The sequence below is a fragment of the Cricetulus griseus genome (assembly GCF_003668045.3).
Source record: "Cricetulus griseus strain 17A/GY chromosome 1 unlocalized genomic scaffold, alternate assembly CriGri-PICRH-1.0 chr1_0, whole genome shotgun sequence".
Classification (NCBI taxonomy): Eukaryota; Metazoa; Chordata; class Mammalia; order Rodentia; family Cricetidae; genus Cricetulus; species Cricetulus griseus.
Window position 1 is genome coordinate 247386406 of NW_023276806.1, and position 19828 is coordinate 247406233.

A 19828-nucleotide genomic window follows, 5' to 3' on the forward strand; every position below is an offset into this window, starting at 1 on the left:
CACACTTCCTCCAACAAGGCCACACCTCCTAATAGTGCTACTCCCTATGATATATGGGGACCAATGACACACACCCTGCATGACAGACAGCAACCTTGTGCAGGGTCACAGCTGCTGCCAGCTCATGGGTGTCCTGTCTTGTCATGCCCGAAAGGCAGCATTCACACAACGCTCCAGTCCCATTTCTAGAGTTTTAAAAAATATTTATTTGTTATATATACAGCGGTCTGCCTCCATGTATACCTGAATGCCAGAAGAGGGCACCAGGTCTCAAAATGGATGGTTGTGAGCCACCAAGTGGTTGCTGGAAATTGAACTCAGGACCTCTGGAAGAGCAGCCAGTGTTCTTTACCTCTGAGCCATCTTTCTAGCCCCTTGAGTTTCTAGATCTGATACTCTTTGCTCTTCCTATCCTATAACAGCTCTGAGCCTTGTGGAGGAATGATATAGATGACCTATTGGGGGGTCATCAATCACCAATCACTTCATTCTCACAGGGCACTTTTCCTGAGGGTTGGTATCTCAGGCAGTGCTCCGCAGGGTGGTTCTCCAGGCCACAGCCTGGCTGACATGCACTGATAGACACACCATCATAGTCACACTGAGGAAGTGGCTAGCTCACTGCAAACTTGACTGACACCATTGATGGATTGGTGGAAAGAACCATATAACCATATTGTCAAGGGTGTGGGTCAAGGAGGGCAGAGAATTGTAAGTCGGTGTTGGTGGTGCCCACTTTTAGCCCCAGCTCTCAGGAGGCAGAGGTAGGTGGATCTCTGAGTTCAAGACCAGCCTGATCTACAGAGTGAGTGCCAGGACAGCCAGGACTACACAGAGAAACCCCATTTTAAAAACAATAATAATGATGATGGTAACAATAGTAATAATGAAAAATCCCTTTTTTAAACGATGCTAAAACATGGTTTGAATAATGCTCAGGCTGGCAAGTTCTTTTTTCTTTATTTTAAATTTTATTTTATATTCCAACCACAGTTCTCCCTCGCACTCCTCCTCCTGCCCCCCACCTCCCCCCAGCCCACCCCAAGACCACTCCTCTTCATGGGTAAGGGCTCCCATAATGAATCAACAAAGTCTGACACAATAGGTTGGGGCCAGGCCCCTCTCTCATGCATTAAGGCTGAGCATGGCTTCCCACCAGAGGGAATGGACTCCAACAAGCTACTCATGGACCAGGTTTGTATCGTGGTCCTACTGCCAGGGTCCCCTCGGCTAGTCCAAGCTTCACAACTGTCTCCTACATATGGAGGGCCTAGTTTGGTCCACTAGAGTCTCCACAGCTGTTGGTCTAGAGTTCATGAGTTTGGCAAGGTAGTTCTTTAGTTTAGGTAAAGGCACTTACCTCAAAAACCTGGGGACCTGAGTTTGATCTCCAGAACCCATGTTAGAGGCAGACAAATATTCCAGAAAGTTCTCTGACCTCCACATGCCCTGTGCACGGTGGCATTTGTCACCCCCTCCCCTAACAGAAATGCTCACACATACAAGGATGATGACGCCTTCAAATTTTAAAAGTACTGCAAACTCTCCACTTGCCATTTCGTGTCTTTTACTCCGTCCACACCCTCTGCTGCTGTGTGTGGGGAGGAGACAGTGTGGGGGCATGGTATTTAGTTCTGTCAACTTGGCACAATATAGAGTTACCTGGAAGATTCTCCGGAGGGACTGTCTGTGCCAGGTTGGTTTTCCAGGATTGTCTTGAGGTGGGAGGACCCGCCCGTAATGGGTAGCTCCATTCCCTAGGTTTGGACCCTGGATTGTATAAGAGTGGAGACATGGAGCTGCACACAGAAAAAGGACACTTATTCCCTCTGCCATTGACTGTATGTGACCAGCTGTTTTGACCTCCCCCCTTGAGTTCCCCACAGCAATGAACTGTGCCCTGGAATGTGAGCCCAGTAAACCCTCCTCCCATAAGTTGTGTTTGTCGGGTTATTTGACACAGCCACAGAGCATGAAGTAGGACAAAGGCATCTCTTCCCAGCTCTGCATTCAATGCCCTTATGCTAATAGTGGAAACCAGCTAAGGGGAGAACATTTACACCATGGGAATGGGCAGGAGCAGGAAATCACAGAGTCCCCATCTGACAGCACATTGTCGTTCTGCCTTCCCTCAGGGGGTGTTCAGTTCATATGCTTTCAGATTAAACATTTTGTAAAACACACACACATATACATATATATGTATATGTATATCTAGTATATATGTATATATATACTAGAAAGATAGATATGTTTTTGAAACTTTTTTTGCTTTTTTGTTTGTGTTTGTTGGTGTTGGTTTTCTTTCTTTCTTTCTTTCCGGTTTTTGGAGACAGGGTTTCTCTGTGTAGCCCTGGCTGTCCTGGAAACCACTCTGTAGACCAGGCTGGCCTCTGCCTCCCAAGTACTGGGATTAAAGGTGTGTGCCACCACACCCAGCAGTTGTTTAGATTTTTGAAACAGGTAGCAATCAGGAGAAACTGTCCCCAGCTAACATGCCCTCCCACACTGTACCCACTGCAGCTGAAGTGAAGTGCATTCGAGTGTTTGCCCAAGGGACTCTAGCCATCTCTGCATCAAAGGACCACACCCTGCGGCTGTGGAGCCTGCTCTCTGGCCAGGAGAAAGTCACCATTGTGGACAGAGGCTCACCAAATCCCACAGAGCCTCAGAGATGGGGCCTCCATGTAGATGAGATAAACAAAGTCGTATACTCAACATCTAGTGCAAAGGTAACAAACTGAGGGCTGTGTGTGTGTGTCTGTTGTGTGTGTCTGTGTGTGTCTGTGTTGGTTGTGGTGGGACACAACTAGAATCCCAGCTCTTGGGAACCAGAGGCAGGAGGATTGCTGTTTGCTCCAGGCCATCTTGGGTTTTTGTTTGTTTCTTTGTTTATTAAGATTTTTATTTATTTATTATGTAATCTAACAACATTCTGCTTCCATGTATATCTGCACACCAGAAGAGGGCACCAGATCTCATTACGGATGGCTGTGAGCCAACATGTGGTTACTGGGAATTGAACTCAGGACCTCTGGAAGAGCAGCCAGCGCTCGTAACCTCTGAGCCATCTCTCCAGTCCCTGTTTGTTTGTTTGTTTGTTTGTTTGCTTGTAAGAGAGTGGGTGCTGGGTAACGTGTTATCTAAGCCTGAGGGCCTGAGGGTGGGTGGCGTCTGTGATCTGGTGCTGGGGCTGCCTGGAGCTCACTGGCCATCACTGGCACAGCTCAGTAGATGAGCTACAGGCTTGTTGAGGCTGCCTCAAAAGAGGCGGAGAGTGGTTGGGTGAGACACGGCCACGGGCTCACCACCGAATTTGATGACTGGAATTCAGTCTTCATGCCCAGAGGATGGAGTGAGATAACGGTGCAGGGGTGACATGTAGGAGGTATGTGGTATGTGTGTGTGGGGGAACATACAGAAGCCAAAGAACAAGTTGGGTATCAGTTCTTGCCGTCCGCCTTGTTGGGGAGGGAAATCTCCGTTGCTGCTGTTATACATGCCAGGGTGGCCTGTGAGCTCTCAGAGATTCGGTCTCCACCTCCCACCTCCCTATAGGAGCAGCAGGAGTGTATACACAAACACACACACACACACACACACACACACACACACACACACGCACGCACGCACGCACGCACGCACTGCACCTGCTGTGTACAGATTTGAACTCAGGTTCTCTTGCTTACCTGGCAAATGCTCTTACCCACTGAGCCATTTCTCTTACTTCTGCTTCCTTTTTCTATGCTGGGTTATGCTGACATGTGATGTTTGTGGCTGGGTGTTTTGTTTATTTATTGTATGTGTCAGACTCTTTTACCTGTGTATTTGTCTATGCAGCATGTATGTGCAGTGCCCGTGGGGGCCAGAAGTCAGGACTGGAGATACAAATCGTTCTGTGCTGTCCTGTGGGTGCTGAGAATGAACTCAGGTCCTCTATGTGAGACGCCAGTGCTCTTACCCACCGAGCCACCTCTCCAGCCCCGTTTCTGAGTATTTGAGAGGTTCTCAGATCAGGCTGTTTTTTGTTTTTATTTGTTATCTTTTGTTTCCCTACCTGGAGTCCATTGTGTGATGTGAGTCTTTTAAATTTGCTGTGGCCTGTTTTATGATCTCACATAGTAAACATTACACATGCGTCTAGAACCCACGTCTGGCCTTTACCTAGGTGCTGGACCTGAAGTCCATTCTCCAGGCTTGCCCAGCAAGTGCTGTATCCGATGCCTGACTCCTAGCCCTCAACATCTTTTCATTTGTTTTTTGAGACAGGGTCTCGATGGATAGCCCTGTCTCAAACTTGTGGCGACTCTCCTGCTTCATCCTCCCAAGCATGAGACCTAGCTTTAACATCAGCATCTTAACATTTATTTGTGGTGTGTGTACATGTGTGGCTCATATGGAGGTCAGAGGAAAAACCATGGAAGTTGGTTCTCTCCTTCCACCATGTGGGTCCCAGGGATCAAACTCAGGTCATCAGGCTTGGCTGCAAGCCCCTCTACTTGATGAACCATCTCATAGGCCCCTGTCATCAATATTTTATGTAACAAGGGCACATTTGTCACAAATAAGACATCAATATTGATAACTCCTATCAATTAGAACTGACTTTGTTCCCTCACTATCAATGCTTCCAAAATATAAAATCTTTTTTAAAACCACCAGTATTGAAAGAGACGGGTTATCAACAGATGAAGAGTGGTGCACCCCTTTAATTCCAGCACTCTGGAGGCAGAGGCAGGCAGATCTCTGTGTTCTGAGTTCAAGGCTAGCCTGGTCTACAGAGCAAGTTCCAGGATAGCTGGGGCTACACAAAGAAACCCTGTGTTGAAAAAGACAAAAACAAACAAAACAAAAATTAAGAAAGAGGTTTTGCTTTTGAGATATGTTCTAGACACGAGTACACTTTTGGACCTCAACTTATGATCCTCCTGCCTCAGTGTCAGAATGGTTAGAAAGCAGGTGTGTGCCTCTGCACCCCACCCCAAAATACTGTTTTATAAATTACAAAAGAATGTGTGCACTTGGGCACAGTGACTGGTGACAAATGCTCCAAGCTGCATGGAAGGCTGCACAAGGTGGGTTGTTTGAGCCCAGAGTTCATGACCAGCATGGACAATATAACAAGACCCCATATGTCAAAATGAGAGAGGGAGAGAGAGAGAGAGAGAGAGAGAGAGAGAGAGAGAGAGAGAGAGAATCTCTGAGAGACTCAGGCAGGCTTTCCTTGGGAATCACCCTTTTAATTTTTAAAAAATTGATTCTTTTTAGTTTGTTTTTATTTTGTCTTTTGAAACTGCATCTCTTGTAGCCCAGGCTGACCTCAAGCTCATTATGTAGCTAAGGATGACCCTGATCCTCCTGCCTCCAGTTCCTGTGTGTTGGGATACAGGCACCATACCTGGATTATGTGCAGGGGGTGGCGCCCCAGGCTGCGTAGGTGCTGGGGGAGCGCTCTGCCTGCTGAGCCCGGGCTCCAGCCCATGTCTCTGGCTGATGATGATGTTTCTCTGGCTCTTCCTGACTGCACTAGATCAACGCATGGAATCTGGAAACCACGAAGCTGGCTTTCTGTGTCCCAGGAGAAGCCTCTGATCCCTGGGCCTGTGTGGCGGTGCTGGCTGCCCAGGGTGTGCTGCTGGCTGTGTCCAAGGGTGGTGAGGTCAGTCTGTGGAGCTCAGCCACGGGAAAGCTGCAGGGAAAACGCCAGCTGTCCAGCATCAAAGAGGAGACGCCAACCTGTGCTGTCTGCATCCAGACACAGGTGAAGCTGGTCACTGGCTTCAGCAGCGGCTCCCTCTCCTTGGTAAGCGATTTCCCACAAATTGGGAGAGGAATCAGCCACTCAAACACGAGGGCCAGAGTTCAGAAGTTCAGAACCCACATAAAGCCAGAGGTGGGTATCCAAATGTGTATTCCTGCCCTGGGGAGGCAGAGTCGGGCAATCTAGCAGAATCAGTGAGCTCCAGGCTCAATGAGAGATCCTAACACTAAGAATAAAGAAGAGGGGCTGGAGAGAGGCTTAAGAGTACCAGCTGCTCTTCCAGAGGAGCCAGGTTCAATTCCCAGCACTTATATGGCAGCTCACACCTGTCCATAACTCCAGTTTCCGGGGACCTGGAGCCTTCACACAGACATATATGCATGCATAACATGAATGCATATGAAATAAAAAATAAATAAACAATTTTAAAAGGGGCACTGATGCCGGGCGGTGATGGCGCACGCCTTTAATCCCAGCACTTGGGAGGCAGAGGCAGACGGATCTCTGTGAGTTTGAGACCAGCCTGGTCTGCAGAGTGAGTTCTAGGACAGCCTCCAAAGCCACAGAAAAACCCTGTCCCGGAAAAAACAAAAAAAACAAAACAAAACAAACAAAAAAAAAGAGCACTGGCTGCTGTTGCACAGGACCCAGGTTCAATACCTAGCACATACATGTTGGCCAAAAATTGTCTGTAACTCCAGTTCATAGGTATCTTCTGCCCCCTTCTAGCCTCTGTGGGCACTGCATGCATGTGGTGCATATAGATACATGTAGACATACACTCATACATATGAAATAGATAATTAAAAGATAAGGTAGAGTGATAGAGGAGAGACACTGAAGTTAACCACTGACCTTTGTGCATGCCTCACAAAGTGTACAGATGTCCTGGAACTTGGGAGGAACAATGCCGCCTTTCACTTTTTTTTGGCTGCTGGGTTTCCATTCCTGTTGCTGTGATGACACTGTGACGAGAGCAACTTGGGAGAAATAGGTTTAATCGGCTCTCAGTTCTAAGTTACAGTCTGTCACAAGTCTAGATGGCAGGTCCCCCCATAGTGAGCAGTGAACATGAAGGCCTTCGTGGGTCTATCCACAGTAGAACCTCCATGACACACTAGGCTCCCTCCCTTCATCCAGGGCTCAGTCCTTGACAGGGTTGGGTCTTTTTTTTTTTTTTGGTTTTTCGAGACAGGGTTTCTCTGTCCTGGAACTAGCTCTTGTAGACCAAGCTGGTCTCGAACTCACAGAGATCTGCCTGCTTCTGCCTCCCGAGTGCTGGGATTAAAGGCATGCGCCAATGACCGGCTAGGGTTGGATCTTTATGCAGCAGTTAACACAATCAGATGCCCCAGGCCAGCTGGATCTGGATAATACCTTACTGACACTCCTCCCTAGATTCTTCATTGTGTCAAAGTGACATTAAAACCATCACAAGGGCTGGAGATGTGGCTCTGTGGTTAAGAGCACTGGCTGCTCTTGCAGAGGTGCTGAGTTCAATTCCTAGAACTTAAACTGGGTGGCTCACCATCTGTAAGCCCTGCTCCAGTGGATCAGGCGCCCTCTTCTGGCCTCTGAGTGCCCCTGTGGACTCGTTCTTCAAGACAGGGTTTCTCTGTGCAGAACTCTGTCCTGGCACTCACTCTGTAGACCAAGCTGGCCTCACAGAGATCCGCCTGCCTCTGCCTCCCCAGTGCTGGGAGTAAAGGAGTGCGCCACCAACGCCTGGGTATAAGCAAAACCCTTAAAACAAAAACAATAACAACAAAAATCTAAGTTTAATATTGATGGCCCTGTGAACAATCTCCAGAGTTGTCCCCATGAGGAGCAGGCAGTGGCCCCAGCTCTGTGCTGTGGATTAGATGTGACCTGTCCCCATGGGCTCATGTGTTTACGCACTTGGTCCCCAGCTGCTGGTGCCTTGTTGTGGTAGTGGAACCTTCCAAATGTGGACACAACTACAAGACAGTGGGAGTGGCTGGAAGGTGGCAGCTGCTCCTGGTTCTGGCAGGAGCTCTGTTCTCCTGATCCACCAAGAAGGGACCAAGCCATGAAGCACAGGCACCATCCTGGTAGCCAGGCCTTGCTTCCGTTGGGGGTATGTGTGACCTGGAACTGGAAGCCAAGATGAACTCTGCTTCCTCAAGTTGTGTGGATTGGAGCAGGGTTTGGGGCGGCGTGCTTCCCTTTGTATCAGAGTCCAGCCCAGCGTTCTGAGTGTGGGGAGGTGAACACACACAGGCAGAGTTGTGTCTGAAGCAGTGGGCGTGGACGGCGACGGCGGCAGATATACAAGGGGCTGCTGTGGGAGTGCAGCCTGGAGCCCTCATGCTCGCCATCTCCATTCATTCAAGGCCAGCCTGGTCTACACAGCAAGTTCCGGGATAATCAGAGCTACACTGCGAGACCCTGTCTCAAAATAAATAAATGAAATTAAATTAAAAAAGAAAGGAAGGGGCTGGAGAGATGGCTCAGAGGTTAAGAGCACTGGCTGCTCTTCCAGAGGACCTGAGTTCAATACCCAGCATTCACATGGTGGCTCAAAACTATCTGTAGTGAGATCTGGTGCCCTCTTCTGCTCTGCAGACATACATGCAAGCAGGACATAATAAATAAAAATAAATCTTTAACAAAAAAAGAAAGGAAGTTCTGGCCCACGCTTTTAATCCCAGCATTCGGGAGGCAGAGGCAGGTGGATCTCTGTGAGTTCGAGGCCAGCCTGGTCTCCAGAGTGAGTTCCAGGACAGCAGGGCTACACCGTGAGACCCTGTTTGGAGGTTGGGGAAAGAAACAAACAAAAAGTTTGTTCACAGCTGGGAGGCTGACACTCTAAACAGCAGGTGCAGGTTCCATCAGTCTTGTATAGCCCAGGCTGGCCTTGAACTCTGTGTAGTTCAGGGTGACCTTGCACTGCTGACCAGCCCTTCTGCCTCCACCTCCTCCAGGCTGGGATGACAGGCATAGGCCACTCAGTCTCATTTATTCCAAAAACATCTCTATCGCAGTGAGCTCTGCGTTTCCTTCAGGGAAACACAAGAGGCCCGGCATGTTCCCCACAGCTTCGCAGTTGCAGCCACACCCTTGCCACTCTGCAGAACTGGGGAGTCACTGGGGGCGGGTCACACAGCTGGGAATGATTCCACACAGTCTAGCCCATTACTCCCGGGGTAGCCTGGGCTCACCTCTTGTCTAATAGGGAAACTGAGGCACGGGGTGGGGGAGGGCTCTTCAGAGTGACACTCGCCTTTCACTGCACAGGTTTCCTCTGGAGAAGACAGCCTGCTGGAGAAGCTTCCCGAAGCTGTGGGGTTCCTGGTGGCGTCTGAGGACGACTCCGTTCTTGCAGCAGGTAGCTCTCCTCTCTCACCAAGTGCAGACAAGGGAAGCACGATTGGCTGGGGTCTGGGAGCGCCTGTCCCCGTCTCCCTGCACCCCTTCCCCTCCCAACGGAGCCCGCCGTTATTCTTTGTTTTATAAGACATTGTTACATTGTGTGTGTGTGCATGTGTGTGCATGTGTGCATGTGTGTGTGCATGTGTGCATGTGTGTGTATGTGTGCATGTGTATGTATGCATGTGTGTGCGTGTGTGTGTATGTGTGTGTGTATGTGTGTATGTGTGTGCATGTGTGTTTTGTGCATATGTGTGAATGTGTGTGCTTGTGTGTATTGTGCGTGTGTATGCATGTGTGTGCATGCGTGTGCACATGTGAAGGGGAAGGAGGGTGTGTACCAATGGGCTCTTTCCCTCCGGTCCTGGCACTGGAACTCGGGTCGCTGGGCCAGGCACCGGGAGCCTTTCTTTTCCCACTGGTTACTGTGCAGCCCTCTGTCTACTTTGAAATCAGCGCTTTTAGCTTCCACATGTGAGTGAGGGTGAACCCCCCTGTCTGTCTCCTGCCTGATCATTCTATGCAGAAAGAAGCTCATTAGCTCTGCTCATGTTCCCACAAATGATGGAATAGAAAGACATTCCATCACCCGCCATACACTGTGTCCACTATACACACCTGTGCCCACCACACACCATATACACCAGTACCCACCATACACCACATAGACCTATTCTCACCATACATACACACCTGTGCCCACCACACAACATACAGACCTGTACTTACCATATACACTTGAAACAGTATAAACACCTGTACCCACCATACACACCTGTAGCCATATATCTACATAAATACATGTAACCACCATACACCTTACACACATGTACCACTATACATCATATACACCTGTAACCACCTCTTGAGATTTTAAATGTTTTTAAGTCTTATTTTTATTATTTTTAGGTGTGTGTGTGTGAGAGAGAGAGAGAGAGAGAGAGAGAGAGAGAGAGATGTGTGGGTGACCAACTAGGCAACATGCAATAGCTCTCCTGGAGCTGAAGTGACAGACGGTTAGGAACCACCATATGGGTTCTGGGAACTGAACATAAGTCCTCTGCAAGAGCAGCAAGTTCTGTTAATTACTGAGCCATCGCTCTAGTCCCAATAAACATCTTTTAATTAATTATGAGACTTTAAATTAATGTTATCATAATAGTTAAATCAATCGATATTAACCACACAGGTTATTTTATTTAATATTCCCAAATATTTAACATGAAATCAATACAAACATTATGAATGGGTCATTTCTCTGTTATTGTACCAAATTTTCAAAATAAGAGTTAAGAGCATGAGCTACTCTTACAGAGGACCCAGCCCTCCAGGGTCAGGGCAGTGCACAGTCTTTTGTAACTCCAGTTCCAAGGGCTCTGAAGCCTCCTTATGCCCTCTAAGGGCTCAGCACCCACAGACAAACTGACAGTGCACACAGACACTTGCACAGCAAATCACCGGACACATACGAAGGAAGGGACAGCAGTCAGAGCCGCCTTTGGATAGATAGGTTGACAGTTGTGGGCAGCACAGGCCTGATTGATGGAGTGTGATACAGACCCTTGTCAGAGTGTCACAGAAAGAGGTGACCAGTGAGTGAGGACTCAGGCAGGAGGCCTGGAGCATCGGGAACAACTAGAGCATGCCTGGCTGGCTTTGAGGGACAGTGTGTACCAGGAGCTAGGGAGAAGAGTGCCGAGTAGTTTCTCTATTCTCAGCCTGAAGGAAGCAGACCCCTGCCGTGGGAACCTGTCTGACCCTGATTTGGATGGCATCCCCAGCTTCTGCTGTCAAGAACTGTTTGTTTCATGAGTACAATTTCAGGGCACTGTCTCCAAGACCACACACACCTGAGAAAGAAGCAGCTGTCTGTCATGGTCACACCTGTGACCTAGCACAGGAAAGGCCTCCCTGTCAGTCAGCCAAGCCAATCAGTGGGCCCCAGACCGTGAGAGACTCTGTCTCAAAAAAAAAAAAAAAAAAAAAAAAAAAAAAGGTGGGACTAATAAGATGGCTCAGTGGGTAAAGTGCTTGACGCTCAAGCACAAGGTTTTGGATTCAGATTTTCAGCACACGCATAAAAATGGCAGACATCTGTATGCAGGCAGCTGCTGCAGTTCACTCTCCTGGCCAAGATGCCAAGCTCCCAGGTTCCGTGAGAGCCCTACCTGAAAGAATAATGGGGAGAACAATTAGTGACCACATTTGACAGCAACCTCTGGCTTGCCATAGGTGCATGTAATAACACACACGCACAAGCACATGTGTGCTGTGTGTGTGTGTGTGTGTGTGTGTGTGTGTGTGTGTGTGTGTGTGTGTGTGTGCTGTGTGTGTGTGCGTATACACACAAAATCTGCAAAGGATAGGGAAAGCATGGCAATGTCCAGGAGACACAAGGTGGGAATTTTCACTTCTCTCCTAGTGGTCCAGGAGACTGGTGACACGAAGCACAGTGTGTGTGGTGTGTCCTCAGCCAGGGACACTCCCAGGAGTTGGTCACATTAGCATTGTTGATGGCCCAAGAGGCTGACCATGGCCACCAGCCTGTCCCAAGATTCCTGTCCCAAACTCCCCAGGAGCTCACTTCGTTACTTTGAAAACAGCGTAGATAAGTAAAGACCATGGTTATCAGGGAGGAAGCTCGATGGACTGAGAGGGCTTGTTCCCAGAAGCAGGCCAGGCCCAGCGCCACAAGGTGCAGGTGTGGGGCTCAGGCTGGTTGTACCTATGATATTGTCTGATTGATCGATTGATTGATGAGTGTGTGTGTGTGTGTGTGTGTGTGTGTGTGTGTGTGTGTGTGTGTGTGTGTGTGTGTGTGTCTCTCTCTGTGTGTGTGTGTGTGTGTGTGTGTTTGTATAAACGTGTGCGTTTGCAGTTGTTGGCACCATTCTCACTGATACGCATGCTCTGATGCCTCTGCTTGCCCATGGCAGCCTTAGGTCCACACTATCAGTGTCCTTATGTGCAGATGGGAGAACTAGGTCTGAGGAGATGGTTCAGTGGGTTAGAGCATTCACTGTGCAAGCAGGAATGCGAGTCTCCAGCATGTAAAAACTGGGTGTAATTGAATGTGTGCCTGCAACTCCAGTGCTGTGGGGAGTCGAGACAGGAGGCCAGCCGGACGGCTCCAGGCTCAGTGAGGAAATGGGAGTGACAGAGAAAGACCCAATGACTTCTTTGTCCTCTGAAAGTGCATGGGTGGGGGTGTATGTATGAATCCCTGCTCTCTCTCTCTCTCTCTCTCTCTCTCTCACACACACACACACACACACACACACTCACACACATGCTTTCTTTCACACACACACACACTCACATACACACACACTCTCTCACACACACATGCTCTCTCTCACACACTCTCTCTCACACACACATACTCTCTCTTACACACACACACACACACATTCTCTCTCTGTGTCTGTCTCTCTCTCTCTCTCTCTCTCTCTCTCTCTCACACACACACACACACACACACACACACAAAAGAATAGAATAGAATAGATCAATCTTTCTAAGGTAGGGAAAGTAAATGTGTTTGTTCCAATGACACCTGGTCCCCAGTCAATGGCGCTGGGACCTGAGGAACTCAGTGTGTCCTGATAATAGAGAATTTCATGAGTTTCCCTACAACTCTGCGACTGTCACCTCCAACACACACCTGCTGTTCAAGCTGGGGCCATGCCCGCCCCCTGCCTCCCTACGTCCTCCCCTGGGACACAGTAGGGGCTCTGCAAAGGCTACATGGACTGGGTAACTGCTCTCAGGCTCTTCCAGGCTGAGAGGTCTAACCTGGCTCTGCTGCCGCAGGCTTTGGAAGATCTGTGCGAATTTTCTTGGCCGACTCACAAGGCTTCCACCGGTTCATGGCCACAGATCTGGAACACGAGGACGTGGTGGAGACAGCGGTTTTGGGTCCTGAGAACAATGTGATTATCACTGGCTCCCGGGATGCGCTCATCCAGGTGAGGGTAAAGGACCCCAACCTCAGAACAGGATCCCTAACTCCTGCTAAGATGAGCTCAGACCCAGACAGGGGTGTTAGTGGAATGACATGGGGTGCTGGTATTCTGTGCCCTGCTAGCAGACCTGGAATGTTCCCCAAAGTAAGCAGCATTCCCAACTGGACCTGAAAACTAAGGACAGTGGTCAGGAAAATTCTCAGTAGTCAGCGCTGGTGAGACTATCAAGGTAGGAACCATGGGTTTCCTAATATCTGTGTCTTATGACCTCTCTACAGTCTTAGAGATTCTTGAGGACCTAACAGAATTCATTTGTGTAGAAACATATTTATTTATTATAGGTTATATACACATATGCCAATGTTGGGGCTGTGTTTTCTGTTACTATAATAAAATAGCTGAGGCTGGGAACTATATAAAGAAAAGGGGTTATCTAGCTCACAGTTTTCAGGAGTTGGCTGACTGCACAGAATGGCATCAGTTCTGATGAGGCTGCCTTGTCTGTAGCAACGGTGTGCAAATGGTGTGAGTCTGTGAGAGGGAGCGATCACACTTAGGGACAGAGGTCAATCCTGCCTGCCTGTAATAGACCCCTCTCCTGGGAACTAATGTGAGTCCCATAACAACTGCTTGACCCCTCCCCCTCATCTTTGGAGACAGGGTCTCATGTAGCTCAGGCTAGCCTCAAACTTGGAGTTTGATCCCCACCCTTCACCTTCTTGGATTTACAGGTATGCACAACCACAGCCAACCACTTGGTTCTTTCCAAGGGCTGCGTCCCACAAGACTCCTTCACCTCCTACTAGGCTCCGCCTCTTAAGTCCCATCATCTCTTGTGTCACACCTGTCCCCTCTGGGACTGAGCCTCCCACCCTTGAACCCCTGGGAAACCACACCTGAGAGAGGAGATGAAGCTGGTGTGGTGACCCCAGCCTGTCTCAGCTACATGGCAAGTTCATGGCTAGTCTGGGCAATGTGAGATCCTGTCTCCAATAGAAAAAGAAGAGGCAATCCAAGAACACATATCTGTGAATTCACTATGACGTGTTCACACAGTGACATAACTTTTAATCAGAAAAGTTTTATCATTCTTCTTGTTATTATTATTTTATGTGTATGAGCATCTTGTACCAAGTGTGCCCAATGGCCTTGGAGGTAGTAGAGTGTGGATTCCCTGGAACTGGAGTCACAGACGGCTATGAGCTGCCATGTGGGTGCCGGGAATTGAACCAGGCTCCTCTGCAAGAGCATCAGGTGCTCATAACAGTTGAGCCATCTCCCCAGCTCACATGGTGGTTTCCTGAAATAGACACACACATGCACATGCATGCACACCACAATCTCACTCATTCAGCTCTTGCAGAATTCTGCTGCTTACCTGTGAGGACGGGCCAGCACTTTAGGTCTGCTCTGAAGATAGTTGACTATTGCAGACCCGAGGGGCCCTGCAGGGTGTCCTTGGGGTTCCCGGGATACACTGTGAGGATACTGAAGCCCCCGGGAGTCTTCAGCAGCCAGGGTTGGTGAGGACCCTGGAGCCAGAGCCTCCATGTTCAGCAGAGGTGGGTGAATGCTGAAGCATGTCCCTGAGGCAGACCAGTCCTTCTGTTCTCCATCCTCAGGTGTGGAGTCTCTCAGAACAGGGGACCCTGCTGGACGTCCTTGAGGGCGTGGGTGCCCCTGCAAGCCTGCTGGTCCGGGGTGGGACTCTGGTGGTGTCTGCCTCCTGGAAGTCTTCGTCTTTAAAAGTCTGGGATCTCAAGTCCACGTCGAAGCCGAGGCCTCCTGCTCCATTTCTGGACCGCACGGGCCTTGCAGCCGTGTCCCACCATGGCAGCTACATCTACTTCCCCAAGGTTGGGGACAAAAACAAAGTCACAATCTGGGACCTAGCGGAAGGTTTGTGAAAGATGATTAGCATCTTTGTGGTGAGTTCTGGACTTACCGTTCTGGAGGTGGAAGTCCAAGATGAATCCAGGAATTGGCTCATGGGAAGAGTGCTTGTAGCTTAGTTGCTAGAATGCTTGTAGCTTAGTTGTGTAGTGTTTTTCTGGCACATGGGAAGCCCTAGGCTTTGTCCCCAGCACTACATAAACCAGGTATGGTGGCCATGGTTGGTAGTGAAGGCAAAAAAGGGTGGAGTTTAAGATAAAACCGCACACTCTGGCTCAAAAGTCAACTAAAAGGGAGTAGGAGGATGACCCAGTAGGTAAAGGGCTTGCTGTGCAAGCGTTCAGAATGAAGTTTGGGTCCTCACTTCCATGCAAGCGCTGGCTTCTAATTCCAGCAGCGGACACGCAGAGACAGGGCCCCCAGAGCAAGCTGGCTAACTTCACTAGCTGTGGGTTCTGTTGAGAGATCCTGCCTCAGTGAATAGGTGGAGAGCAACTGAGGAGACTGCCAACTTCAGCCTTGTCCTACACACACACACACACACACACACACACCACCCATACACACAGAAACACAGACCCGCATGGCAAGGGTAGGGGTGCTGGAGGGTCCAGGGTCTGGTGAGGGCTGCTCATTTCTGGTTGACAGATGTCTTTCTGCTGTGTCTGTACAGCATTGGCCCAACAAGGCAATGCTCTGCTCTTGTTTCCCCTTTAAGTAACTAACCCTTTTCTGAGGGATCCTCCCCAGAACTCTAACTCCCAAGACTGCACCTCCCAAAATCATCATCTTGTAGATGGAATTTCTTTCTTCTGTGTTTTTCTGTGTTTGAATTTTGCCTGCATGTATGTGCATGCATCATGTGTGCCTGGTGCCTGTGAGATCAGAAGAGGGCATCAGACCCCTGCCGCTGCCATGTGGGGCTGGGAACTGAACCCAGGTCCCTTGCAAGAGCAGCTGGTGCTCTTCACTACTGAACCGTCTCTCCAGTCCCCGAATGGCGTTCAACATTGAATTTGGCATGGTGTGGGGGCTCAGACATCCAACCTATAAGGCACAGGGAGTGAAGGAGAGTGGGGACAGTGCTTGTACTGTGTTCCGAGGGTTGTGGGTCTCCCTGGGAGGGTTAAACACGACTCTCATTTAATTAGCTTAGATTCTTGTCATAGAGCTGGCTGTAATCCCAACTACCGGGAGGCTGAGGCAGAAGGATGAAGAGGAGATCAGCCTGGGTGATTAGTGTTGTCAGACTCCCCTGGGTGTCAATTTCTGTGCACCCCAGACAGAGCAGCCACATCGGGGAAGGAAGTGCTGGGAGAGCTAAGGAGTCCACAGCAGTTACAGGAGAATGGGGGGGCTGGGGTGCGGCACCCCAATTCCCACACAGCACCCAGCCAGCCGCTCATGAAAGTTATAGGCCTGGAGCTCTGTGCATCCTTGCAGGCAGCTCACAGCCTGGGGCATCTCCCCTCTTCTATCAGAAGGGAATGTTTCAATATGGAAGAAATAGCTTCACGACAGCCTTTCTCAAAATTTAAACCAGAGCCAGTCGAGGGTGTGGCGGGGTGGGTGGGGGGTGCTAGACAAAGCTGCCCCTGTGCTAGTTCCCAGGGCCCCCCTGGGCCAGGCTGACTGTTTAGACTTATGGAGCACACACAAACCCAGGTTCCACGCTAACACCCCCCCCCCCCGCAGAGCACAGCCCTGTCCCTGGTTTCAGCTGCCATTTGCTCCCAGAGCTCCTCAAGCCTGTGGGAGCTCAGGGTCCCGTCTTTTCCTCCAGTGCCTACTGAGCATGCCCGGCTTCTGTTTGCCTCAGGGCTTCCCGAGCATGCACATGGGTACAGGGTCCATTTCCAGCTTTGGGCTCAGTCAGGAAACTTTACATTATCCAAGCTGAACCTTAGGGGTCAGAAACTTAAAAAGCTAAGGCCAGTTAAACATCCAGCAGGTAAGAACACTTGCTGCCACCGGGTGTTGGTAGCACACACCTTTAATCCCAGCACTCGGGAGGTAGAGGCAGTCGGATCTCTGTGAGTTCGAGACTAGCCTGGTCTCCAGAGCAAGTGCCAGAATAGGCTCCAAAGCTATACAGAGAAACCCTGTCTTGAAAAACAAAACAAAAAACAAAAAGAAAAAGAAAAAGAAAAGGAAAAAAGAACACTTGCTGCCAAACCTGAAAATGTGAGTTCAAGTCCTGGGACCCACACGGTGGGAGGCTGAACTTGTCCTCTGACCCTCCCCCCCCACCCTCCCTGCACACAAATAATTGCCGTTTTTTTAAAAACTGAGGAAACCAGATGATCCATCCCTGACTCTCTTCTCCCTGTGCAGGTGAGGAGCAGGATTCCCTGGACACATCCAATGAGGTCCGGTGTCTGGAGGTGGCCGAGCAGGCCAAGCTCCTCTTCACAGGCCTGGTATCGGGGATTGTGCTTGTGTTCCCCCTGAATTCCAGGCAAGATGTGCTGTGCATCCCCCCGCCCGAGGCCCGCAAGGCTGTCAACTGTATGTCCCTGAGCAAGAGCGAGGACCGGCTGGCCATTGCCTATGACAACATTGTCCTAGTATTGGACATCAGCCCTGGGGACCCTTGTCCTGCCATCGAGGGCCCCACCTACACCTTTTACACCCAGCTGCCTGAGACCATAGCCAGTGTGGCCGTGCTGGGTGACTACCGAGTGCTCTATGGCATGAGTGACGGTGGCCTCTTTCTGTACGACTGTGCACGGTCCAAAGTGTTTCCTCTGGAGGCCCATGGGAGCAGGGTGAGCTGCGCGGAGGTCAGCCACGGGGAGCAGCTGGCTGTGAGCGGGGCCGAGGACGCACTGCTCTGCCTCTGGGACCTGCAAGCTTGCAGGGGGATGTTCGAGATGAGCTATGAGGTGGGTGGCCTGGGCCATGGACGTCCATGCTGTGCCCATTCTCCCTCTTCCCTGCTGTGCTCCTTTCTTTTTGTGTGCATGTTGGCACTGTTTCTAGCTGTGAGTGTATATCCTTGCAATGTGTGTGATGGATACAAGTCAACCTTGGGTGTCATTCCTCACCTTGCTTTAGGGGCAGGGGCTTGGGGCCCTCCCATTAGTCTGAGGTGGGTAGGGTACTCCTATCTACAACTCCCCAAAGCTGAGAATGTAAGTGTGAGCCACTATGCCTGCTTTTTAACAGGAACAGGGGACCAATCACAGGTCCTCATACTTGCCCAGCAGCTGACTCAAATGAGGAAGAAGGCAATCCTTAATGAGGCTGTCCCCCAGCGTCCAGATGTGTACACACCCCCACAGGTGCATTGCCCCTGTGCTCCAGTGCAATAGCCCTGAAGCTGTCACCTGCACACACACCACAGGTGCATTGCCCCTGTGCTCCAGTGCAATAGCTGTCACCTGCACACACCCACAGGTGCATTGCTCCTGTGCTTCAGTGCAATATCCCTGAAGCTGTCACCTTTGTGAAAACAGGTCTTGCTCCTTGGAAAGTCCATTTCTCCATCTCTCTGGGGTTTGCTCTGGTCTGCCCCGAGTGGAGAGCCGGGATTGGGATGCTGACCAGATGAGGGCTTGTCTGGATGTCTCTTAGTTGAAAATGGTATGGTGTGGTATATTAGTTATTTTGTTACCAAGTCCCTGAGCAGAAGCAAACGAAGCAGGGGGGATGAGGGGAGGAGGTGGTCATTTGGGCTCCCAGTTGTAGGGACACAGCCTAAGGTGGAGGGAAGGCATGGTGCCAGACAGCTCTGTGGTGGCAGGAGTGTGCAGCTGGGACTTGGCTCCTCACATTGTGGTGGAACAGGATGTGGGCTGGACTACAAAGCCCCGAAACTGGAATCAGAGTGACCCATGTCCTCCAAGGAGGACAAACTTGATAAAGGTTCTACAACTTTCCAAACACCAGCTGTGGAGCAAGGGTTAAAACACATGATCCCAGGCAGGTGAGGGGGTTCAACCGATAAAGGTGCTTACAGCCAAGCTTGATGACCTAAGTTCTGTGCCCACTAACATAGTGAAAGTCAAGAACCGACTACTGCAAGTTATCCTCTGCCCTGCACACAGCACCGTGACACACAGTTCTCCACCCCCAGCAAACAAATTAAATACACGTAAACAACAACAGACACCATGTGAGCACCAACACTTCTCATGCAGAGCACCTCATATGGTCTGTCTTCACAGAGCTCCTACTGCAGAGGGGTGCGGTGTGCCTGCTTCTCGAAGGATGACAAGTACGTGTTTGCAGGCATGAAGGACCGCTCCATCATCGCCTGGAGTGCGCTGGATGGTGAGTCATTTTCTAGGATGGGACTCGGCTATGAAAAACCCTATTTTATTTTATTGCCTCTGTGTGTGTGTGTGTGAGAGAGAGCGCGCGTGCGTGTGCACGTGTGCATAGGAGTGCACCTGGACATGTGTGCCCTCACATGTGAAGGGTAAAGGCTGAGGTTGACCCCCAGGGGCCCACCCCTGACTGTCCCCACCATGCTAGGATTACAGGTACATGCTTGTGCACCTGGCTTTTGCATAGGTGCCAGGGATTCAAACTCAGGTCATTGTGCTTATGTGGCATGTTCTTCACCTACAGTCCTAGTTTGCTTTTCTGTTGCTGTATGAAATGTCCTGACCAAAAGCAGCTTGGGGAAGAAAAGGTTCATTTGGCTTAAAGGATGTAGTCTATCACTCAGGGAAGTCAGAGCAGGGACCTGGAGGCAGGAGCTGAAGCAGAGGCCAAGGAGGGTGCCAGTTACTGGCTTGCTCTCACGGCTTGCTCAACCTGCTTTCTCTCTCTCTCTCTCTCTCTCTCTCTCTCTCTCTCTCTCTCTCTCTCT

At 50.0% G+C, this 19828-nt stretch overlaps 1 protein-coding gene across 2 annotated transcripts in view; it reads left to right on the forward strand.

Annotated features, from left to right (window-relative positions):
• The window catches only part of Nwd1 (NACHT and WD repeat domain containing 1), a 62573-nt gene that overhangs the window by 37841 nt on the left and 4904 nt on the right, over positions 1 to 19828 (forward strand). The window contains exons 11-17 of one of the 2 annotated variants that reach the window (XM_035451560.1): positions 2524 to 2732; positions 5531 to 5803; positions 9020 to 9110; positions 12965 to 13119; positions 14739 to 15015; positions 17344 to 17894; positions 19179 to 19284. In XM_035451560.1, coding sequence (XP_035307451.1) covers positions 2524 to 2732; positions 5531 to 5803; positions 9020 to 9110; positions 12965 to 13119; positions 14739 to 15015; positions 17344 to 17894; positions 19179 to 19284 — 1662 coding nt within the window. The remainder of the gene's footprint in view (positions 1 to 2523; positions 2733 to 5530; positions 5804 to 9019; positions 9111 to 12964; positions 13120 to 14738; positions 15016 to 17343; positions 17895 to 19178; positions 19285 to 19828) is intronic. The other variant, XM_035451561.1, reaches the window with a different exon arrangement.